Source organism: Borostomias antarcticus, assembly GCF_949987555.1.
Source record: "Borostomias antarcticus genome assembly, chromosome: 6".
Taxonomy (NCBI): domain Eukaryota; kingdom Metazoa; phylum Chordata; class Actinopteri; order Stomiiformes; family Stomiidae; genus Borostomias; species Borostomias antarcticus.
In genome coordinates, this window is record NC_140239.1 from 12,172,724 (window position 1) to 12,198,309 (window position 25,586).

The 25,586-nt window shown below is 47.7% G+C and overlaps 2 protein-coding genes across 2 annotated transcripts; one reads left to right on the plus strand and one right to left on the minus strand.

The window, feature by feature from the left end:
- The first annotated feature begins 11 nt into the window (after window positions 1-11).
- Window positions 12-10,015, plus strand: LOC311310071 (ATP synthase subunit alpha, mitochondrial). Its single transcript, XM_084439470.1, has 11 exons — window positions 12-129; window positions 820-895; window positions 1,631-1,800; window positions 2,182-2,355; window positions 3,379-3,545; window positions 3,811-4,111; window positions 6,351-6,575; window positions 6,758-6,865; window positions 8,175-8,319; window positions 9,351-9,501; window positions 9,778-10,015. The coding sequence occupies exons 1-11, from the start codon at window positions 70-72 to the stop codon at window positions 9,854-9,856; spliced, it is 1,656 nt and encodes a 551-aa protein (XP_084295596.1). The 5' UTR covers window positions 12-69; the 3' UTR covers window positions 9,857-10,015.
- A 7,400-nt stretch (window positions 10,016-17,415) lies between these two features.
- LOC311309942 (phospholipid phosphatase 1-like) lies at window positions 17,416-24,299 on the minus strand (the record flags this gene model as incomplete). The annotated part of the gene is made up of 6 exons (XM_084439303.1): window positions 17,416-17,541; window positions 18,371-18,547; window positions 19,730-19,787; window positions 20,842-21,122; window positions 21,493-21,644; window positions 24,242-24,299. The coding sequence occupies 6 exons, from the start codon at window positions 24,297-24,299 to the stop codon at window positions 17,416-17,418; spliced, it is 852 nt and encodes a 283-aa protein (XP_084295429.1).
- Window positions 24,300-25,586: the final 1,287 nt, after the last annotated feature.

The window sequence follows — 25,586 nt, forward strand, 5'->3', positions numbered from 1 at the left end:
TCACAGCCTCCAGCCCAGCGGGTCCTTCAGCAGTGTGTGGAGGACAGGTCATATTCACTCTCTGCAAACATGTTATCCGTACGCGTTGCAGCGGCTCTAGTCAGAACTCTGCCCAGACGGGCTGGTTTTGTAAGTATCTGCAATCAAAATCAGCGCGTCATGTTACATTTTAGTTTTGCACGTTTTGAAATTGTCATTTTGAATGGGATGGGCGTGAAGGGTACCGTTAACAGGCCGTTAGCAAGCGAGCCTAGCCTAGCATAGCTAGAAGTTACCCTCACGCTTTCCTGATACTGAAGGAACATCGCGTTCTCGCTGACGTTAGGTTAGCTTCAACGCTCATTTTCACCCAGCTAGCTACTGATTCACAATTAAAACAATTAACATTAAAATTAACGTTGACTGCCACTTTCACCTGTTGCATATTTTCTTCATATATTGCGGTGCTGGAGCAGGTTGCAAGTTTGCTAGCTAATAAACGCTAAAGTTAGCGTTAGCGAAACGAACCGATTAGGCTCGCTGTGAAGGTCAGGTGTTGACGGCTAGCATGTCCTTCCTAGCACGGACAGAAACGGCTGGCCCAGACTCCAGTTCGCCTTATATCTTACACAGGAATGTGTTCTACAGCGCTCTGTCAGGTTTTTGTTTTAGATGTCAAGGTGACGTTAGCTACTGCGGGCCTGACAATGCGCTGACGGGTGGCTAGCCAGCCAAGTAGTGAGCTAGCTATATCAACCTCTGTGTACAGTGTTTTGAATGAGTTGGCGGACCTGTTTTAATAGTTTCATAACCATCTATCGCAACATTTGTTCCGTCCAGGTGTCTAAGAATCTTGCGGCTGCCTGCGTAGGAGTCAATCACCTCCACACACACAGACCATGGCTGCAGAAGACAGGTCGGTGAAGTTGGATCACTGATTCAGAAAGCTTCGTCCATTCTTTGTGAGGGGGGAAAAGAACAACATTTCCCTATGCTTCCATGGCTTCTAAAACAAAAACCAGTCAGGATATGTGCTACAGAGATGGCCACACAACACACTGTACACACATGCATGTACACACATGCATGTACACATGTCTGTCAGTTTGGAGGTTATACAAGACCAGGAGTACTAGGCTCTTGTGAATGTGATCACAATGACACTTGTCTTTCAGCTGTGACCTTTTACATTATATGTGTAAACTTAACTTGCTGGTAACATGATCTATCACTTGCCAACTTGACAGACCACAGTAATGGGAAACAATTAAGATCATGTGGCCATGTTTCCCTGAAAGTTGCTACATTTACAGCACAACTATTTAACTGGTAAATGGACTGCACTTAGCGCTTTTATCCAAAGCGCTTTACAATGGCCTCTCATTCACCCATTCACACACACCAATGGTGGCAGCTGCCGTGCAAGGTGCTAGCCATTGGGAGCAATTTGGGGTTCAGTCTTTGCCCAAGGACACTTCGACATGTGGACAGGAGGAGCTGGGATTTGAACCGCCGACCCTGCAGTCACTGGACGACCCGCTCTACTTCCTGAGCCACAGCCGTCCTAGTGTCTATTTATTGTCCAAACTGAAAAGTTTGAACGGTTTAAAAGTGAAACTGAATTTGTCACGCCCCCCTCCACGTCCCCCAGGCACAGCGGAGGTGTCGTCCATCCTGGAGGAGAAGATCATGGGAGCAGACACCAGCGCTGACCTGGAGGAGACCGGCCGTGTGCTGTCCATCGGGGACGGTATCGCCAGGGTGTACGGCCTCAGGAATGTCCAGGCTGAGGAGATGGTGGAGTTCTCCTCAGGACTCAAGGTGACGCCTCGCTTCACCAATAACAGGGTTTTTATTTTCCACTCAGGGCACACTACTACCGCTGCTGCTACTACTACTACCGCTGCTACTACTACTACTACCGCTACTCTACTACTACCGCTGCTACTACTACTACTACTACCGCAGCTACTACTACTACTACCGCTGCTACTACTACTACCGCTGCTGCTACTACTACCACTACTACTACTACTACTACTACCGCTACTCTACTACTACCGCTACTCTACTACTACTACTACCACTACTACCGCTACTGCTGCTACTGCTACTACTGCTACTACTACTACTACTACTACTGCTGCTACCGCTACTCTGCTACTACCGCTATTCTAACTGCTCTGTCTGCCCCCCCCCCAGGGTATGTCCCTGAACCTGGAGCCTGACAACGTGGGCGTGGTGGTGTTTGGTAATGACAAGCTGATCAAGGAGGGGGACATTGTGAAGAGGACGGGCGCCATCGTGGACGTGCCCGTGGGCTTGGAGCTGCTGGGACGTGTGGTAGATGCCCTGGGAAACGCCATCGATGGAAAGGTCAGGAAAATGGCCGTCCACGGTGCTATGCTCATCTACTGTAGACTGGTGCAGGCTCAACATGCACTCTATCTTTAGATTCATTTTAAAGCTATTTATCTGGGCAGTAAGTGTTTTATTTGTCAGTAAAAACACTACAACATTAGTCCATACAAATAAACATTGACGATAATAAAATCTTTAATCCTGCAAGAAGTTTGGGAAGCATTTACCACAGGGCTAGTAAAATCACACAGCATTTACAACAGGGCTAGTAAAATCAAACAGCATTTACCACAGGGCTAGTAAAATCACACAGTGGACCAAAGCGAATTTGGGATCAAAGAGAGGCCACAGAAATTCTTAATTTCTTTTAAAAACAAGAAATTCATATTTTGGTCCATGACTAAATAAATGTTATTTTTTAATTCAGAGTGCCTCAGTTTCTCTTCAGACTGCCAACCTGCACCATGGACAGTTAGTTTTTTATTCTTAAAGCAATACATAGTGTTTTCTGCGCCCCCACAGGCTCTGCGAGTAAGTGCACTGTCGTACGGTCGTAACGTTATCAGATTGTCTTTTTCTTTTACTGGCTTCCTCCGTGATGTTTCGCTGCGGTTTTCTCACCTCCGCCATGATATAATTGAGCTAAAAAACGCATGATATCCATAGACGCCGGAATAGTTAGCTACTACTGTGTTGTTTAAGCACAACCTTGCGCATGCGCACTTCGACTGAATGCTGTGTCCGGGGGCGCAAGTTTTAAAAGGTAATTAATGTCAATGTATTATCTTTCTGAGTAGAGTGGACAATTCAGCTTACTTTTATTAAATCTAATTGGAGAATTGGCACCAGACATGTTTGTAAAGGTCCACATATCGTGATGTATTGCTTTAAGATATTTGTATTACTTTTTTCGTATTGAAGTTCGTTAATTCCAATGTTTTATACTGTGTTTTTACAAGCAAATAAACACTTACTGCCCAGATAAATGTGCTGGCCTTCTCAAAGCTAACATTGTTCTTCCCCTCTGCTACCGGTCAGGGTCCCCTGGGTAACAGCACCCGCAGGCGTGTGGGTCTGAAGGCCCCGGGCATCATCCCTCGCATCTCCGTGAGGGAGCCCATGCAGACGGGCATCAAGGCCGTGGACAGCCTGGTGCCCATCGGCCGTGGCCAGCGTGAGCTCATCATCGGTGACAGGCAGACCGGGTAAGAGGACTGGATTACCCTGGAGGTGATCATAGCAGTGTGTGACTGTGTTCAATGTCTACAGAGCCTGGGGGCTAAAGTTATAGGATGGCTGATGTCTATAGCAGTGAGATCAGATCAAGTCATAGCATCTGTGATCTCTTACCTAATTTCTGACCCCAAGTTGTGTTGTCCTTCTCCCATAGGCGGTATTTTACATATCTGTCAGCTTCAGGTGAACGAAGAATATTCCAAAGCACTAATGTTCATCATCTTCCCCCTACAGGAAGACTGCCATCGCCATCGACACCATCATCAACCAGAAGCGCTTCAACGAGGGCACGGAGGAGAAGAAGAAGCTGTACTGCATCTACGTGGCCATCGGCCAGAAGAGGTCCACCGTGGCCCAGCTGGTGAAGAGGCTGACCGACGCCGACGCCATGAAGTACACCATCGTGGTGTCCGCCACCGCCTCAGACGCCGCGCCCCTGCAGTACCTGGCGCCCTACTCCGGCTGCTCCATGGGGGAGTACTTCAGAGACAACGGCAAGCACGCCCTCATCATCTACGACGATCTGTCCAAGCAGGTGAGGAGGACGGCTAGCCTCAGTGCTCGTGACTTCGGGAGATGCCGCTGGCTGACGGTCTTTCCAACGACCTGTTGTGATCAGATCAGGGTGGTCTCACCAGGCTGGAGGAGGAGGACATTATGATGCAGTATGCTACAGTATTGTTATACAATACACCATATTGGTTCGTTTTGTAATTTTGAAATGGTGTTGCATGGTGTATCGATACTAGAAAAGTACCGCGATACTCTGTCGTCAAAAACAGTACAATACCCAAATTTAAAGTATCGATACTTTAAGAAAGAGTGTTTTAATAAGAGCTGTATATATTGCGTTGCGTTCATGCGACAGTGAAGCCGTGTTTGTAGGCAAATGGCGCTCTGCTTCTCTCTCCCAAGATTCCTGAGTCTTGGGGCAGTATGTGCGTGCGTGCGCTCTCTCTCTCTCTCCTTGCTCTGTCACTCTGCAGCGGGCAGCGCAACAGTTTTAACTAGTCTAACCTGAGATGGCTACAAGTACAAATGTCGACCATCCACAGCTTGTCGATAAAGCTGATGTGCGCAGCGAAATCTGGCATTATTTTGCTTACAGAGCCGACAGTGAGGGCAAGCCCACGGACATTACAAAGCCCATCTGTAAACGATGCTACAAATCTATACAAACCAAGGGAGCCAATACGACCAACCTGGCAAAGCATCTTGCAGACAAACATGCCAAGTTTTTACAGTACACAAAGAATTCAAAGAGCGACGGGTTAGCGAATGTGATAGAAGATAAGATACACACAACAGCAACACCAGTACTGAATACAACCGACGGATATTTAGCCTACCTTATGTTTGAATGTATGAATGCACAATACATTTATTGCACCAGATGACCAGCTAATTTTCATCCATAGCATGAGACTTTTAGCTAGCATAGCTGCAGCCTGGCTGCAAGCCTAGCTCTCTGCCTAGCGCACGTGTGACAAAAAAAATCAATACCTGCTCCGACCTCCTAGAGCGAGAGAACTGTTAACCGTGAGACAATTATCTCTTCTAATAATTTGGAATAGCAAAAATGCTTCAATAGGCCTGGGTTAATTAATAATAATAAGCTTTTCAAGTTCTTCTGATTATCTCACAGTTTGCAACAACAATTATTGATTTCTCCCCACACAGACAAACAGAAGCCAGCACAATCCCAAACCACCCAGTCGAGGCAGCCTTCCCATCCAGCTGTGTTTGAAAGCTACAGGAAATATGATAAAGACTCAAAAGATGCAAAAAGACTGAACAGAGCACAAAAAAAAAGCCAACAATTTAAAGTTCCATGTTCTGTCATCTATTATTCCATAACTTTTCCTTATGTTTTAGATTTTGCCGTGGTATCGTTATCGAGATATTTTGGGCAGGTATCGTATCGAAGTCATAATTTTGGTATCGTGACAACAGTATTTTGAAATACCAATTTCTCTACCCACCACACATGCCTACAAAACCAGTACACTGTACAACGTTTTAAAAGCGCCCATGATGGACCAAGGCTTGTCCTTCCATGTGTGACCGCTGGAGGAGGGCTCATCACTGACCTATGTTAAACTGCTAGAACATGAGTCTTTCAGCAGACGCTTTTTTATCCACAGCGACTTCCATTCATTGCATTTGGTAGTCAGTGTACTACTACTCACCGGAACTCACAAGTGCATCTCCTTTCTAAACCAGTGACTAAAAGCATAATCTAGTGCTGAAGGCAGTGCAAGAGTAGCATACAAAAAATACAATGGGTGCTTAAGAGGGAGGATGCTGGTAGAACTTGTTGAAGAGGTAAGTTTTGAGCTTGCATGTGACTCTGCTGTCCTGACATTTCATTCCACCACTAGGAAAGTTGCCCTCTCTTCCGTTCATGTTAAACAGCAGTCGATGCTCGTCCCCTCTCCCGATCATATCACTATTAATATGCTGAACAGCACATGCTCCTGCCCCATAGCTGACCCGTGTTAACCCCCCCCCCCCCCCCCAGGCTGCTCCTGCCCCATAGCTGACCCGTGTTAACACCCCCCCCCCCCCCCCCCCCACCAGGCTGCTCCTGCCCCATAGCTGACCCGTGTTAACCCCCCCCCAGGCTGCTCCTGCCCCATAGCTGACCTGTGTTAACCCCCCCTCTGTTGCCCCATAGCTGACCCGTGTTACCCCCCCCCCTGCTGCCCCATAGCTGACCCGTGTTACCCCCCCCCCTGCTGCCCCATAGCTGACCCGTGTTACCCCCCCCCCAGGCCGTGGCCTACCGCCAGATGTCCCTGCTGCTGCGCCGGCCCCCTGGCCGCGAGGCCTACCCCGGAGACGTGTTCTACCTGCACTCCCGCCTGCTGGAGAGGGCCGCCAAGATGAACGACAACTTCGGCGGCGGCTCACTCACCGCCCTGCCAGTCATCGAGACGCAGGCCGGAGACGTGTCCGCCTACATCCCCACCAACGTCATCTCCATCACCGACGGACAGGTAGCTGTGCATGCATGCCTGGAGACAAGATTATATTTTACCCTGATTTTTCCCTGAGAATCATTTCATTTATTTGATTTCATGAGACCTCTTTAGGAGCATGAGAACCAGGAGCGCTATATTGATTGATTGTTATCAATGAACCCCAAGTGACCCAGTGTCCGGTCTCCCGGCTGCTGTAGATCTTCCTGGAGACTGAGCTGTTCTACAAGGGCATCCGGCCGGCCATCAACGTGGGTCTGTCTGTGTCCAGAGTGGGCTCGGCTGCCCAGACCAGAGCCATGAAGCAGGTAGGGCCCACCTCCAGACCCTCTACCTGAGCCGGAGCTCTGTGGTAGGGTCGTCCCCTGGGGCTTGGAAGACACTAGAAAATGGAAGAACATTTTGACTTTCATTGGGTCAAGTTTCACTCTTGAGATACTTTTTCATTCATTCATAGGATAAGGTCCCCTGGATGTTTGAGTGCATGTTTGTATGTCACCATGATGAAATTGTCACTTCACTTTTTCATTGCCATTACATTAGTCATTTAGCAGACACTTTTATCCAAAGTAGGGGTGTAACAATATATCGTGCCACAATATATCGCGATACAGAAACGTCACAATACGTATCGTCAAGGTGAAAACAATATTGTGATATGTTTATTGTATATCAGTGAACACTGGCTACACAACGTTGGTAACAAACATGTCTTTTGTCTAGGCCTATCCATGATATTATAACAGTTAAGCTCTAAGGGTGCGTGTCCACCGGCAAGCTGTATTTTGGAGCTGGCACTGTTTTCTCATTGTTTACAATGGGTAATGAGCTCTAGGGAGCTATAGAGACGAGAGCTGTGTTCCAAGCGCTTTTTAGCGCTACAGCGCCGTGAGCTCTAGGCTTTTTTGGCAGTTGAAAAAAGTTTTACTTTTTGAGCTAGAGCACAGGCTGTAAAAGGCTGTTCTGATGACGACAGCGGTCGGTTTTTGGCAAAACCGCAGAGACGGCGAACCTTAGCACTAACTAACATTAGCTAGCTATCTTAACTCGGCTAGTTAATCTGCAGTCTGAAAAAACGGCACTTGTTGCTAACGTAGCTGTAAAACATCGGTAGCCTAGCCAGCTCTAAACTCTGGCTCTAGTGCTCTCTACGCAGCTGTAAGCTTGGCGCTGTTCAGCTACATACAGCTCGTTGGTGGACACACAGCCTAAATTCACAGTGTATTGCAGTAGAAATGTGGAGAAATGCACTATTGGTGTGAACAGCAGCGCAACTGCAACGCTTCACACCTGCCCACACCTGCCCTTAGTGTATCGTATTGTTATCGTCAACCCAATATTGTGTATCGTGAGATTAGTGTATCGTTACACCCCTAATCCAAAGCCACTTAATAATTGCATTTAACGTAGGTAGTTGGTGTACTACTACTCGCCAGAGCTCACTAGTGCCTCTCTTTTCTAAACAAGTGACTAGGAGCATAATCTAGTGCTGAAGCCAAAGTGCAAGAACAGCAAAATACTATATTGCCCCATTGAACAAGATCCAGCAAACCACCAGTCTCCGACCACCACCATCCTAACCCTCCTCCCCCCCCTCCTGTCCTGTCCCGTGCCCAGGTGGCTGGGACCATGAAGCTGGAGCTGGCCCAGTACCGGGAGGTGGCCGCCTTCGCCCAGTTCGGCTCCGACCTGGACGCCGCCACGCAACAGCTGCTAAACCGAGGCGTGCGTCTGACTGAGCTGCTCAAGCAGGGACAGTACTGTACGTTCAGCCATTCATCTGTAGCAGGGACAGCACTGTGTTCAGCCATTCCTCTGGGCCGTAGTTAAGCAGGGACAGTACTGTGTTCAGCCATTCCTCTGGGCCGTAGTTAAGCAGGGACAGTACTGTGTTCAGCCATTCCTCTGGGCCGTAGTTAAGCAGGGACAGTACTGTGTTCAGCCATTCCTCTGGGCCGTAGTTAAGCAGGGACAGCACTGTGTTCAGCCATTCCTCTGGGCCGTAGTTAAGCAGGGACAGTACTGTGTTCAGCCATTCCTCTGGGCCGTAGTTAAGCAGGGACAGTACTGTGCATGTTGGACATTAGTCGCTGCCTCAGCTGCGCCTGTTACCATGTTGACTTGCTGCCCGCTGTACCATAACATCAATAGCTTTTCGGTGGCGTAGATACAGTAGCTGGTTAAAGTGGTGTTGATGTCAGCCGGTGGCGTCAGCCCCTTTGGTCATGGGAGGTCATGACTACTGGTTCTGGGAGGTCGTGACTCTGCTGGTTCTAGGAGGTCGTGACTCTGCTGGTTCTAGGAGGTCGTGACTCTGCTGGTTCTGGGAGGTCATGACTGCTGGTTCTGGGAGGTCATGACTCTGCTGGTTCTAGGAGGTCGTGACTCTGCTGGTTCTGGGAGGTCGTGAGACTGCTGGTTCTGGGAGGTCATGACTGCTGGTTCTGGGAGGTCGTGACTCTGCTGGTTCTGGGAGGTCGTGACTGCTGGTTCTGGGAGGTCGTGACTGCTGGTTCTGGGAGGTCGTGACTGCTGGTTCTAGGAGGTCATGACTGCTGGTTCTAGGAGGTCATGACTGCTGTTTCTAGGAGGTCATGACCCTGCTGGTTCTAGGAGGTCATGACCCTGCTGATTCTAGGAGGTCATGACCCTGCTGGTTCTAGGAGGTCGTGACCCTGCTGGTTCTATGAGGTCGTGACCCTGCTGGTTCTATAAGGTCGTGACCCTGCTGGTTCTAGGAGGTCGTGACTCTGCTGGTTCTAAGTCCGCATCTCTCTCTGTCCCGCCCCCCAGGCCCCATGGCCATCGAGGAGCAGGTGACGGTGATCTACGCCGGGGTCAGAGGTCACCTGGACAAGATGGAGCCCAGCAAGATCACCAAGTTTGAGAAGGCTTTTCTGCAGCACGTGCTGAGTCAGCACCAGGACCTGCTGGCCACCATCAGGTAGAGACACGGCCGTTCTCCTACACGCTGTCATCAGATGGTTTTGTTGTTGAGCAAGGTCCATTCGCCTTGCTGGTGTCCTGTTACACACTGTTCAATCTAAGCGACTACATCATTGAAACACTTGTTAAAGCCACTAATGGCACTGCACATTTAATAAACCAGAAATAAGAACTTAACCAAGCCCAGTAGTAACACAAGCCCATGGTGGCTTTGGGTAAAAGGGGGGCGTGCCACGCATTTCACCTCGCCCTAAAAACGCTGGTCTCCCCACAGGGCCGATGGCAAGATCTCCGAGACCGCGGACGCCAAGCTGAAGCAGATCGTGTTGGACTTCCTGTCCAGTTTTGAGTGAAGCACGCTGCGTGGTCCCGTTGTCCTCAGCATTCTGGTCCTGTCCCTGTCCCTGTGCTGCTGTGCTTATGTCAGTGTGCTTATGTATGTGAAAAAAAACTACACTTAAGGCCCAAAAGAACCTCCATGTACAGATTTCTCCTAAGAAGAATAAAGTGTCCAACCCTACCGTGCTGTGGAGTTCTTCAGACGGGGCTGTGGAGGGTGGATATGTGAGGGGGCAGGTCTAGAGGGTGCTGGAGGAACATCTGTGACTAGGAGAGAAGACCTGTAAACAGTGTTTTACATGATTTGCATGATTTTCATTTACTCGTGTGGGCCATTTTTCATTTAGGAATTTCATGTTAAGTAAATTGTTGCAAAGTAACGTGAAATTCACAATTTCACCAGAGCACAGAAATATACAAGCAAGCTTTCCATCTTGCAGTCCATAAAGCAGCACAGTGCTGGTAATTTTATTTTTTATGCCTCCGCCAGGCGATAGCCTTATCATTATCACTTTGGCATTATGGTTTTGGGTTGTCCGTACGTACGTCCGTATGTTGTATGTTAATGCAATATCTTGGGAAAGCATTAACGGAATTTCTTCCCCTTTGGTACAAATGCTCACTGGCACTCAAGGATGAACTGCTTAGATTGTGGGGGTCAAAGTTTAAGGTCACTGACTTCACAAAATGTGTTTTTGGCCTGATGAACACTATCTCAAAGGCTTAAAGGAGTAGTAAAGGGAAAATGCATGTTTAGCCCTGTTTTGATGTTACTTATGATCATATACAATGGTTCAGATCAAAACGTTGACAAAACTAGCACGTTTGAGAAAGTCTGATAATTGCTCTACCACTGTTTTGGTCATACAATGGATGTGGGTGGGCACCTTGAAAAATCATTCAAAAAACATGTTAAACTCTCAATTTCAAAGACAAGAAACGCTAATCCTAATGATAATGCTAGCTAGTTAACGCTAATTCTAACACTAACGCTACCTTTAGCTAGCTAGCGTTAGCATTAGAATTAGCTAGCTAGCATTAGGATTAGCTTAGGTTAGCAAGTCATGGTTAGGGTTAGTTAGGTTAACTGCAACTTGCATTGTTGGGCGGAGGCATTTAGCCGCTACAAGGTTTTTCTAGTTATTTTTTTTATTAAACCTTTATTTTACCAGGAAAGTCCTATTGAGACAGAGGTCTCTTTTACAAAGGAGCCCTGGCCAAGACGGCCACAAACAGAATATTCAACAAACATTAAAAGCACATAACACAGCAAAGCATTAGCACACACCATCAAAACACCAACAGGGCACATGTACACATCCACAAGGCATGATGGCACACAATACCACATAGCATGATCAGCAGCAGCAAAAACAGACAATCACATGGAGAAGCACACAACATCAAAACACCAACAGGGCACATGCACACGTCCACAAGACACAATATCACACAATATGACATAGCATGATCAACAAGCAGCATAAGACAAACCACACACCCGCATGGAGCAGCACACAGCAAGGCATTCAAGGAGCACACAGACACATTCACAGAAAAAACATAGCAGAATAAGTTTCCAGCAGAGCACCTAGCCAAGGGAGCAATTGCAGGCTCCACCCAGACCTACCTCCAAATCCTTCAGTGCACCTTTAAAGGCCCTAATGGAGATCAGTTTAGCAAGCTGCAATTTAGATTGCAGAAACGGTTCCAGGCTACAGGGCCAGAGAACATGAATGTGTGTTTTCAGAGCTCGGTGCGAACCTTAGGGGTGCAGAGCTGAATGGTGTTGTTTGAGCGCAGGGCATATGTACTGGTTCTGAGTGTGATGTAGCCTAGTTACAGAGGTAAGGGGGGAGTAACCCAAGGATGGTCTTGTAAATAAAAAATAAGCCAGTGGGTCAGCCGGCGCGAGGCTAGAGATGTCCACTGAACTCTAGCATAAAGGAAACAATGGTGGGTCAGGGCTCTGCAGCCTGTGATGAACCTTAGGGCACTGTGATACACAAGTGTCCAACCGATGGAGACATTGGGTTGAGGCATGCAGGTATACTAGATCGCCGTAGTCTAGCAGAGGAAGAAATGTGGCCTCAACTATTTTTTTCCTGGCAGCATAGCTGAAGCAGGATCTGTTTCTAAAATAAAAGCCTAGCTTGAGCCTTCATTTCTTTACTAGGCTTTCAATATGAGATTTAGTTAGATGATCGTCTATTAAAATACCTAGATATTTGGACTCATAAACCAGTTCAATGGGACTGCCCTGCCTGGCCATGATGACCGGGGAGAGACTGCATTCCTAGTATTAGAGAACAACATTAACTTGGTCTTAGAGGCACAACAATAAATGAGCAATAAAGTATCATCAGCATAGAAATGAAACTGTGCATCAGTGCCATTTTTACCCAAGTCATTTACATAAATGGTAAAAGAGGTCCCAAAACAGAGCCTTGTGGGACACCTGAGGTAACACCTAGTATGCTGGAGGAGGTGCCTTCAAACTTCACAGACTTGAGTCCTATCCGATAAGTAATTTTCGAACCATCCAGCAGCCTGCTCAGATAAGCCAATGTTGATTAACTGTTTCTTTATAACGTGGTGGTCGACAGTATCAAAGGCCTTAGAAAGGTCAATGAAAAGAGCCGCACAGGACTTTTTGAGGTCCAGTGACTCAATTATATCATTTCCAACCTGTAGAATGTAAAATGTAGAATAACTAAATGAGAGGACTTGTTGAGCCTGGGGGAAGTGCAGCGCTGTGGTCTGTCCAGGCTGGTGCTCTGGTCCACCAGCAGGTCCGCGTATGGAGCAACACAACGCCCTAGTTTCTGTACAACTATTGATTGAAACAGGGCGTGACTTGTTTGTTAATAAAGGTGTCTACACTACATGTTTGTGGACAAAAAGTACTTTTAAGTTTACTTTACTTTTAAGTAAAGTAAGTTTTATGACTTCTGCTGTAAAATGTCAAAGCCAAGAGAATTGATAGTGATACTACTAATTGGGATTGCATAATACACCTAGGCCTTTTCAAGAAGATTATATTTGGGCTTTTCAGTTGCCACCTGGTGAAATACCTAACAAGGCCACCAGGTGGCGATAGTTCCCCAGGCCTACAGAAATGATGAACTGGGGAATTTGAGCGTTTCAGCAGACATAACGGATCAGAGTAGAGAATAGAAAAAGTACAAATATATATACATACGGTATGTATGAAATATAGAATATATGCATATACATACAATCTGTATAAATGTGAGGAGCACCTGAAACACTCTGTTTTGAATTTGGGAGGGATGAGCCTGTGGCTGAAGTTGCTCCCCATCTGCCACAGCTCATCATGGAGGGGATGGGAGGGGTTGTCCAGGATGGACTTCAGTTTGTCCTTCATCCTCCTCTCTGCCAGACTCCAGGCTGTCCAGTTGTTTCCCCACAACAGAGCCAGCCCTCCTCACCAGCTTGTTCAGCTGTTTGTCTCCCCAGACCTAGTGTTGCCTCCCCAGCAGGCAACGGCAAAGAACAGTGTGCTGGTTACAACAGACTGGTAGAACATCTGCAGCAGCCTGCTACACACATCAAAGGACCTGAGCCTCCTGAGGAAGAACAGTCTTCTCCGTCCTTTCCTGTAGAGGGCCTCAGTGTTGTCAGTCCAGTCCAGTTTGTTGTTCAGGTGCACTCACAGGAACTTGTGAGTCCACTATCTCAGTTCCTCCCCCTGGATGATAATAGGGTTTGGGGGGCTCTTGTTCACTCTGGAGCTACAGGTGGGAACAGGTGCTCTGGAGTTACCGGTGGGAGCAGGTCCACTATGCAGTGTGTGCTCCCATGTAGGTGGAGACCTGTCTATGATTTCTGCCTTACATTCTTACACATCTTGATTGCGATTTTAAAATTATATATATGATAGCAGCATATTAGAATGCTATTTTGTTTCAGCTTGTGCTTATTTCATCAACAGCATATGTGCCTGGTGAGAAAGAGAAACATGAGACGAGGTTTGAATGGATCCTCTGTCAGCTGAGGACTATTGTCTAAGAGAACAGCAGGAGCTCTGTGATGGCTGACCAGCTCATGTTCTCTCCGTCCCTTATACTGTTAGAAGCTGCAATTTCCTTCCCGAATGTGGTCAGTGAACACAGGACACAGCCTCGTCTCCCAGGCCACAGGTTTGCTCCACCTTGCACATTTCAGACATAGTTTCCTAATGATGTAATTAGGGAGGTAACGCTGCAACAGGGCAGAGGCTCAGACCTGAGACTCCCCTTGTGTTGAACACTGACTCCCTAGACAGGCTCAACGCTGGACAACCATTATCCACTTCACTCCCATTGTCATTTAGGCTACTACAGGTTTACTAGCTGTCAATATTTATTGATCTTTTTGTCATGTTTGTCATTGTCAATGTAATTATTATTTTTTTAAGTTTGTATGTCTCATGATATTCAATCGTTTATTTTTTATGTCAACAACATCATCTATGCTCTCACATGAACATCAGTGAAATTGAAACTGAATCCATGCCATGTCTTTGATATATTTTCAATAATAGGGCATGGCCAGAGGGAGGCGCTATAGCAACCGTTTGAAATTGCAACATTTCAACAGTCATATCACATGCCACGTTTGACCTAGAGCAGGCATTCCCAAACTGTGAGGCGGGCCTCCCCTGGGGGGCCCCAAATAAATTCAGGGGACGTGCAGAGGGATGGTTAGAAAAGAAAAAAAAGGAAAACATTTTTTATTTTTGAATTTTCTATGGTTTTTATGAACGAAACGTGATTTTAAAGGTCAGAAAATCTAAATAAATAATGGGAGAGATGTATACTAAATTGGAGGATAGTGCAGAGAGTCTCCCCCCGCAGGCATGAATGTATTTTGCGAAAACGTCACAACATTAACTAGCAGCAGGTGCCACCGAGCTAACTTAGCTGTGTAACTTTATGGGCTAGCTAACGCTGCCTTGCAAAATGGACAAATTTGGGGGGTTGGGGGTGTGTCACTGTTTTCAGAGGGGAGGCCCACATTGATGGAGTTTGGGAACCCATGACCTAGAGGCATGAAACTTTGTACAAATATACGTCTCCTCACGAGGAACAAATTTGAATTTTTTGAAAACGCTTAAAATCTATCTCTTCCAAGAAACTTTTACCAATCGGCATGGAATGCAGTAGACACAATCTAGGGACCAATGAAACTTTAGATATCTAAAGTTTAATTTCGGCGAAAGCTTGAAAAGTTAAAAAACAGAGCCACTATGAGCCAATGAAGAGATTGAGAAGATTGCAGAGGGCGTACAGTAGCTTTTCACATACTGTAGAGGTGTATAACTTCTGAATGGTTTGACAGAACACCACAAAACTTTGTAGACATATCACCAAACATAAACGAAGGCTAACCCATATCACCATGCATAAACGAATTCAGGCTAACCCATATCACCACACATTAACGAAGGCTAACCAATAACACCAAACAAAATGGGGGCACTAGAGAGCTCATTTCTTGTTTAGGCCTAACCGCCATGCCATTTTTTCCCCAAAAACTTTGTACAGCGATGACAAGTGACTAAGGCGTGCCTAGTGGTGACTGGAGAAAGATGGAGCTGATTGGCCACAGGGTGGCGCTATAAGAAGCAAAAATGCTTTTAAGTGACTAAAATGCAATCGATTGCTGTAGCGCCCCTCTTGGCCATATGGGGTTCATATTTCTTTTATGAGTAGGGCATGGCATGTTCTACAATTTATTAACTGGACACGGAACTTGCCAGATTCCATTTTTCAGTCGATATAAGCTTCTTTTTTTTTTTTTAAGCCCCCCATTGCACTGTCATGCTATTTTCATGTATATTTTCAAAGGCCACATAGCTCAAGTGTTGCTATGGTGCGTTTCGCTTGTTGCCTTTGATGCGTTCATTGAGCTTGGCCCCCGTTATGCAGCTGTATTCTATTCTTGTTATTGTTCTCGTAGAGGAACTGAGCAGCCTACAGTAATGTCCCATGTGCACAAGGAAGTACTTGGAGGAAGCAGGAGCCCCTGTTCCTGACGTGTTCCTGACGTGTTCAGTCCAGGTCACCTCGGCCGCCCCTCTCTTCAGTCCCAGACTTGCAAAGCGGACATGCTCATTGTGTGCCAGTCAGTAGCTGTTAAAGGGGAGGTTCAGTAGGAGAACAATCCCTTTAACCCAGACGGCTGTGTGTAATTAGTCCTGTCGTGGGATTTACACTGAGCAGCTGAGGATCATGGTCTTTCTGTTGACATAACCAGGAAGCAGACATAACAGACGCTGACATAACCCTCTCTCTGCAGACTGCTGATAAGACTGGGGCCCACTGCATAACAACAACTGTCTCCAGACGAGCATTGTGATAAAAACATCCAGTTACAAAATAGAACATTAAATATGTCTTCTATCCTTTTCGATTGTGTTTTATTGTCCTGTCTCTAACAGAGGATCATTATACATTAGGCTCTCTTGGTCTTCTGAAACAGAGGATCATTATACATTAGGCTCTCTTGGTCTTCTGAAACAGAGGATCATTATAACTTAGGCTCTCTTGGTCTTCTGTAGTGAACAGACCAGACCAGCAGTGCAGGGCTGTTTCTGTCAGATCTCTGGGTGGGATTTCCTAACATTTGCATATTCTTATGCAAGTTTCTGTGGGTGTGATTCACCAGAGAGAACTCCACTTAAAACATGGCAATGAGTTAGGAAGTCAGATCCTATCAGCCGTTCCTGTGCTCAGGTATGTTAATACGGGACATTGATCTAGACCAGAACCAGATCTGCCTGTCAGGCTCCAACACTCTTTACACACTAACAAAACACTGACATGGTTCTAACGGTTTCTACACACATGCTTTACTCAGTACCTATAGGTAACAAAATGGAATGCTCTTTATTTGCATCATAACATCTACAGTAGCATTTCATTTTTAAAAAGCTCCAAACTCTGTCAACAGTGTTTACGGCTGTACAACAAACAAAACATCTTCAGACAAACAGCGATAGAAAAGCTCCTTTCGGCAGTATTATTCCCATACAACGCAGCAGGTAGCAACCATGATCTAAGGCAATATTCAGAGAGTAGATATTTACAGTACATAATACATTATCTCTGAGTTCACCAAGTCTCTTGACTCTCATCCCTGGTGAAAGACAGTGTGGGTGTTGTCATTCATTCACAGGGGGCGGGATTTTCCCATTGGCCTGCTGACAGTGAGATCCCAAGATGCTCGCCAGATCCATTTCAAAAGACAGCCTCACGTCACAGCAATGACGCAGCGACCGTGTCCAGCTGGGCAACGCCAGCGTGCCGGAGACGCAGGATCAACTGGACAACGCCAGTGTGCCGGAGACGCAGGATCCAACCTTCACCAGCTGCTCAGCAGCACGCCAAGCCAAAGAGGACAACGATAACTCACTGATGCCTTGGCGGCACAATTGATTTGATTTGATTTTAGTTTATTAGGAGGATTCATGTGGAGTCTATCATGTAACCACTGAGGGGTCGGTGGCGACTAGTTCCAGCTGGCCCTGCCCCCTCGCCGGCCCCTTGCCAGGCCCAGAGTCCGCGCGTCAGTCGGTGCTTCCGTAGTGGTTCCCGTTAGAAGGGTGGTCCTGTAGACTGGTGTGGGACTCCTCCACTTCTTGTGCCTCAGCCGGGGGAGCCGACCTCTTGAAGAAGTCAGACACGAAGAACACCTGAGGAGGGCAGCATCACCGAGTCAAACACACACACAACCACAGTCCCCTGATTACACTATACCACAGTCCCCTGACAACACTATACCACAGTCCCCTGATAACACTCTACCACAGTCCCCTGATAACACTTTACCACAGTCCCCTGATAACACTATACCACAGTCCCCTGATTACACTATACCACAGTCCCCTGATAACACTATACCACAGTCCCCTGATTACACTATACCACAGTCCCCTGATAACACTATACCACAGTCCCCTGATTACACTATACCACAGTCCCCTGATAACACTATACCAGTCCCCTGATTACACTATACCACAGTCCCCTGATTACACTATACCACAGTCCCCTGATAACACTATACCACAGTCCCCTGATAACACTATACCACAGTCCCCTGATTACACTATACCACAGTCCCCTGATTACACTATACCACAGTCCCATGATAACACTATACCACAGTCCCCTGATAACACCATATCACAGTCCCCTGATAACACTATACCACAGTCCCCTGATAACACTATACCACAGTCCCCTGATTACACTATACCACAGTCCCCTGATAACACTATACCACAGTCCCCTGATAACACTATACCACAGTCCCCTGATAACACTATACCACAGTCCCCTGATAACACTATACCACAGTCCCCTGATAACACTATACCACAGTCCCCTGATTACACTATACCACAGTCCCCTGATAACACTATAGCACAGCTACACCAAGTGAGTCAGGATCCTTAAGATCCTTTCAGGAATCAGACAGATAAGTAGCCCTGAGAGGCTCTATAGCGCTGAACTACTGACCGTGAGCAGGGCAACCAGCCCCCCGTGCAGCAGGCCGCTCAACACGTCGCTCCAGTGGTGTTTGTAGTCGGAGATGCGGGACAGACCCACGTACAGCGCTGTGGCCAGCAGGAAGAACTGCAGGGTGGGCCGGAGCAGGCGCGCCCAATCAGCAAGCAGACGGGCCTGGAGGTAGAGCTGAGGGGGCGTCAGGGGCGGAGAGAGAGGAGGGAGAGAGAGGGAGCGGGGAGAGAGGGACAGAGAGAGAGAGGGGGAGCGGGGAGAGAGGGACAGAGAGAGAGAGAGGGAGAGAGGGGAGAGAGGGACAGAGAGAGAGAGAGAGGGAGAGAGAGGGAGCGGGGAGAGAGGGACAGAGAGAGAGAGAGAGAGGGAGAGAGAGGGAGCGGGGAGAGAGGGACAGATAGAGAGGAGGGAGAGAGAGGGAGCGGGGAGAGAGGGACAGAGAGAGAGAGAGTGAGAGAGAGGGAGCGGGGAGAGAGGGACAGAGAGAGAGAGAGGGAGAGAGAGGGAGCGGGGAGAGAGGGACAGATAGAGAGGAGGGAGAGGGGGAGCGGGGAGAGAGGGACAGAGAGAGGGAGAGAGAGGGAGCAGGACAGAGGGACAGAGAGAGAGAGAGGGAGAGAGAGGGAGCGGGAAGAGAGGGACAGAGGGAGAGAGAGGGAGCGGGGAGAGGAGACAGAGAGAGAGAGAGAGAGGGAGCGGGGAGAGAGGGACAGAGAGAGAGAGGGAGAGAGAGGGAGCGGGGAGAGAGGGACAGAGAGAGAGAGAGGGAGAGAGAGGGAGCGGGGAGAGAGGGACAGAGAGAGAGAGAGGGAGAGAGAGGGAGCGGGGAGAGAGGGACAGAGAGAGAGAGAGGGAGAGAGAGAGAGCGGGGCAAGAGGGAGGTTTGTTTTGGAATTACCTTCTCAAATATAAAACTGTAGTTCTACAGATTTGACTTGATGGATCTTTTAAACCGGGGTTCAGATGAGATGGTCATAAACAGTTTTTGAACGAAATTCAATTGTTCTGTGACTGCCCATTTGGAACATTGAAAGTTCCAGATTCAGCATGTCAAATTTTATGGAAAAACAGAGAGATGTCCTGAAACTAGCATCTCATCACTTAATTAATCATCTCATCACTTAATTGAGTAATTGTATCACGTCTGGAACGACCATGTCAGTGATTTTGACCGGGCACATGAGTAATAATTCTGGCTGATATCACCGACTGTTTTTCAGCGAACTCTCCAGATCGACATGTCAGCTATTTCCCATGAGCGGATTTGTATCGTGTGGCTCAGTGCGTCATCGTGTGGCTCAGTGCGTCATCGTGTGGCTCAGTGCGTCATCGTGTGTCTCCAGGCTTCATACTCACTGTGAGGAACAGCATGCAGTACATGGAGAAGGACGAGTGACCAGAGAAGAAGGACAGTCTGTGGAGAAATCACATACGCATGAACACCCGAACGATTATCAGAAAGGTTTCTAGCAGGCCTGTTTTCTACACTCTTTATCAGTGTCATCATGCCCACATGACAAGTGATCAGGCTACCACTGATGAACATTCTATACCTGAACACCACTGATGAACAGTCTATACCTGAACACCACTGATGAACAGTCTACCTGAACACCACTGATGAACAGTCTATACCTGAACATCACTGATGAACAGTCTGTACCTGAACACCACTGATGAACAGTCTATACCTGAACACCACTGATGAACAGTCTATACCTGAACACCACTGATGAACAGTCTATACCTGAACACCACTGATGAACAGTCTACCTGAACACCACTGATGAACAGTCTATACCTGAACACCACTGATGAACAGTCTATACCTGAACAGCACTGATGAACAGCCTGTACCTGAACACCACTGATGAACAGTCTATACTTGAACACCACTGATGAACAGTCTATACCTGAACACCACTGATGAACAGTCTACCTGAACACCACTGATGAACAGTCTATACCTGAACACCACTGATGAACAGTCTATACCTGAACAGCACTGATGAACAGCCTGTACCTGAACACCACTGATGAACAGTCTATACTTGAACACCACAGATGAACAGTCTATACCTGAACACCACTGATGAACAGTCTATACTTGAACACCACAGATGAACAGTCTATACCTGAACACCACTGATGAACAGTCTATACCTGAACACCACTGATGAACAGTCTACCTGAACACCACTGATGAACAATCTTTACCTGAACACCATTGATGAACAGTCTATACCTGAACACCACTGATGAACAGTCTATACCGGAACACCACCGATGGACAGTCTATAATGAACACCACTGATGAACAGTCTATACCTGAACACCACTGATGAACAGTCTATAATGAACACCACTGATGAACCGTCTATACCTGAACACCACTGATGAACAGTCTATACCTGAACACCACTGATGAACAGTCTATACCTGAATAAGAGAGCGTATCTTAGGAGTACCTGGCTTCGTCCACCAGGTCGCTGTCCCCGGAGCAGGTGAAGTTCTCCACGTACCCGCCTGCCAGGCAGTCGATGCGCTCCCACGCGGGCTGGCACACAGCCAGGAAGTGGGGCCGCAGGCGGCCGATGGAATACTTGGCTATGTCAGTCAGAGACTGGCTAGCAGCAGCCCCGAACAGGTAGCTTCCCACAGCCTGGTAGATACTGGCCACATAGTAGGTCCTCAGGTGTTTGGTCTTGACCTGGGTCATGTAGATGGTCAGGCACTCCCCACAGATCATCTGTTGGAGCAGGGGAGGGGTCACGGAACGGTCGTTGAAGGAGAGGTCACCGTTTGTCACGGGAATGTTTTGCTTTAAGACAGTTGAAAAGACAGTTCAAATGACTTGTGGTGACTGATAAATTAAATGACTGATATTGGTTATACTATAAAATCAGACATGAGGAAACATATACGTCACTAAACAGCCACGACAACTGCCTCTGTGATGGCATGAGCTTCTAGTAAATGTGCATGAATGAATGAATGTCAATGAATGAATGAATGTCAATGCAAGAAAAACAATCCAGACTGAATCTGAATAGGAAGGAAGTCATCTCTCCACACTGTCAGAGTGAATGTTGTAACAAAGGTCAAAGGTCATCTCTCACCACTATCAGAGTGAATGGGATCATGACCCCTGCGAGCAGCTGGTAGGAGATGGTGTCGTCTTTGAGGGGGTGTCTGATGGACTCATCGTTGCAGAAAAAGCCTCGTTTGAACGGGCTGTGCTGAGGGGTGAGGATGGCGAAGGGCAGTCCCACTGGACAGGAGGAGAGAGGGGGGAGAGAGGGGGAGAGGGGGGAGAGAGGGGGAGAGGAGGAGAGAGGGGGGAGAGAGGGGGAGAGAGGGGGGAGAGAGGGGAAGAGGAGGAGAGAGGGGGGAGAGAGGGGGAGAGGAGGAGAGAGGGGGGAGAGAGGGAGGGAGAGGGGGAGAGAGGAGGAGAGAGGGGGAGAGGAGGAGAGAGGGGGAGAGGGGGGAGAGGAGGAGAGAGAGGGGGAGAGAGTGGGCGAGAGGGGGAGAGAGGAGGAGAGAGGGGGGAGAGGAGGAGAGATGGGGGAGAGAGGGGGAGAGGAGGAGAGGGGGGAGAGGAGGAGAGAGTGGGGAGAGAGGGGGAGAGAAGGAGAGAGGGGGGGAGAGGAGGAGAGAGGGGGAGAGAAGGAGAGAGGGTGGGAGAGGGGGAGAGGAGGAGAGGGGGAGAGAGAGGGGGGGGGAGAAGGGGGAAGGGAGGGGGGCAGAGAAATGTCAGGGAAAGAATTATTCAGTGACTCGAGAGGGCAAGGTTGAAAAGATGAGGACAGCCAGAATATTTCATGCAGTGCGTTGTAATGTCTGTCTGTCTGTCTGTCTTTCTGTCTGAGGATCTCTCTGTCTGTTGACCTGCCTGTTTCCCTCTCTCTCTCTCTCTCTCTCTCTCTCTTTCATCCACATCATCCTCTAATCACCATTACGTGATCATCATTAGGACCAGCTTTGATCTAATCAGTTTTAATAAAAAGAAACGAGACTTTAGTTTCCACACTTCCCATCTCCATCCACTTTCCTTCCTGAAACAGCGATGCTGTTACACCTTCCACAGCCGAGGGGACAACCTGTTACACCTTCCACAGCCGAGGGGACAACCTGTTACACCTTCCCCAGCCGAGGGGACAACCTGTTACACCTTCCACAGCCGAGGGGACAACCTGTTACACCTTCCACAGCCGAGGGGACAACCTGTTACACCTTCCACAGCCGAGGGGACAACCTGTTACACCTTCCCCAGCCGAGGGGACAACCTGTTACACCTTCCACAGCCGAGGGGACAACCTGTTACACCTTCCACAGCCGAGGGGACAACCTGTTACACCTTCCACAGCCCGAGGGGACAACCTGTTACACCTTCCACAGCCCGAGGGGACAACCTGTTACACCTTCCACAGCCCGAGGGGACAACCTGTTACCCCTTCCACAGGCCGAGGGGACAACCGGACACGCATGGCTCAATCGCTTATCCAGTCGACCTGATGAAACCACTGACACTTTATCTTCATTCCATGCTCTCGGTCCCTTCCTGTCCTGGTCCCTTCCTGTCCTGGTCCCTTCCTGTCCTGTGCCATCTGAGATTCCAGGCTAACTGAGTTAGCAGGGAGTCACCGGCCTCTGATTAGGGGCTTAACTATTTAGGGGGAGTGGACAGCCAGTGACATCATCCTTTGTTTTAATATTCTAACTCATTTAAGAAAGCCGCCCCCATGGCAACAGCAAGGGGGGGTTGCAGCGGTAGTTTGGAACTCCCTGAGCAGAATTTCACAACTACTGAGAGATAATGAAGTTATATACAGGCAACAGGCAACACTTCTCTGACCACTTGCCTTGTATTATGTTCATTTTAGAGTCAAACCCGTTGGCTGAGGCACAAAGAGATGCCCAGCAGAGACGGAGGCCCCGGGAGGGCCGGGTCCACAGGTCTGTCCCCCAGGACACACAGCTCTGTCCCCCAGGACACACAGGTCTGTCCCCCAGGACACACAGGTCTGCCCAGCAGGACACACAGGTCTGCCCAGCAGGACACACAGGTCTGTCCCCCAGGACACACAGGTCTGTCCAGCAGGACACACAGGTCTCTGGAGCAGCGCAGATGAGTCATAGGAAATAATCGGACCTGTGTGCTCAGGCTGGCAGAGGGAGGGACATCTTCTGTGGGACTCTCCTGGTTAAATCAATAGGGATACTAGGGACATCCCCAAAAAAGAATGTTGGAAAAAATAGTATTTGGGTGTTATTGATAGGAAAGTAGGCTACAGCACAGAGAACTGTATGTACTACTGGAGGCCACTGAACAAACTGTTTTAAATTGTTTTAAGTGTAACGTCAAAGGCGCAGTGAAAACGACATCTTGACCATGTTGAATAAACAGGATGAACTGTTCTCATGCAGTTTCTCTCTCAGCTCTCTTCAGTTATATCCTCTTTCTTTGGGAATCTTTCCCAGACTCTAAGTGCATTACGCATTAACATTCAAGTCTTTGTACATATGTCAGCCTTGTCAGACTGATGCATGAATCAAGCCATTGACCTTTGGAGTTACAGTACAGTAAAACAGGCGCGTCAAGAGTCCCCGTGAACAGGTGGGCGAGGCTACAGATCTATAGTCTTTACAACAATAGCCAAGGTTTAACACATACAATAAAAAAACAATCCTCCAGGGAGGAATGCACCGTTACAGCAACAGATGACAATTACAGACTATAAAAAATATACACATATACAAAATATACAGAAATCCAAAAGTACAAGAGTGCAAATACACAACATCTCAAATGTGGAATAACTAGGCCTAGGATATAGCCAATAAGAAGACCAAGTTTACAATACATACCGAGGATTAGACAGGTTAGGTCGAGCAGGACCAGAGGGATGGTGCTGGTTTCAAACATGTTTTGTCTCCTGGTTTCTGCCTTGGAAAAATCTGTCGACTCCCGAATAGGCTGTCGGCTTTCGTTCGGCGAGCGAGACCGACTATCGGTCAAACATGTCTCGCTATTTGCATGAAAAAGTTGAAAACAATGTTGTCAATATCATGTGGACCGAAGCCTGTAAAACCAATCACAATAGGCTAAAGTAGCCTAGTTTCTAATAGGCTAAACTATTTTTTCTACAAAACAAAAAACTACAAACAGGCTACTCCCTAAACGCACTAGACATCTCTCACCCTTCACATCTGGCACAATCCAACCTCATAATAATATAAGGGATTATTCAACCCAAAACATAACCTTGTCCTGTCTCGGAGGCTACAGTGAACGGTGGCAGGCAGGCACCCCGGTAGGATCGTGTTCCCGTTGTGCTGATGACAGGGAAGGAAGCCTCGGATTAGGTTAGGAGCCTATCGCGTGCCTGCCCCGCTGTCGCCCGATGTTCCTCCGGTTAGCTCCGCCCCTCCCGGTGGCTCCCCCGGCGCTTCCGCTGCACATTTGGTGGGGCTACGTCACCAGCTCTGACTATGGCAGAGCCGTGGTGATGAACACACGTGAGCACACCAGCACCGTCCAGTCAAGCAGAGAAGATTTGTTCAGCATTCATGCTTTTCAGGAAATAAATTGGCTTTATTATTATAATAATAATTATTATTATTATTTTAATCGGTATAAAAAATACTGTCAAATAGCCTACTTCTAGCTAGTTCATTGAAATGCACTGTCAGGTTTCACAACTGTTTTGTAGATACAAGGTGAATCTGTCTCAGCTTGACTGTCGTAAACGAGTGCCTTGTGGTAATAAACAGTGCTGTTTGTAATACACACCCATGTTGCAGTACATTCCTTAAGCTAGCAAAACCACACGCACGCACGCGCACACGCACACACACACCAACACACACACACACGCACGCACGCACGCAAAGAACGTTGTTTCTTAATACCGGCAGCGACTCTAAACATGTCTAGGCATATATTACAAGGAAGGCAACTCCAAAATATTGCGCAAACTAACCAAAAAGTACATTACTAATCATCACCGGAAACATGAGTACATAAAGCTAAGTTCCACTGACCTGAGGATGCGCTGTAAGAGCCCTTTTGAAGACCTCACGTTTAACAGTTGTAGTATATTTTTATACTGTAGCATACTGTATTACATCAATACATCTGTATTACTCTCATGTAGTAATCATTTTTATTAAGAATAAGGAACAAACCAAACTAGGAACTGTTAACTTAAGT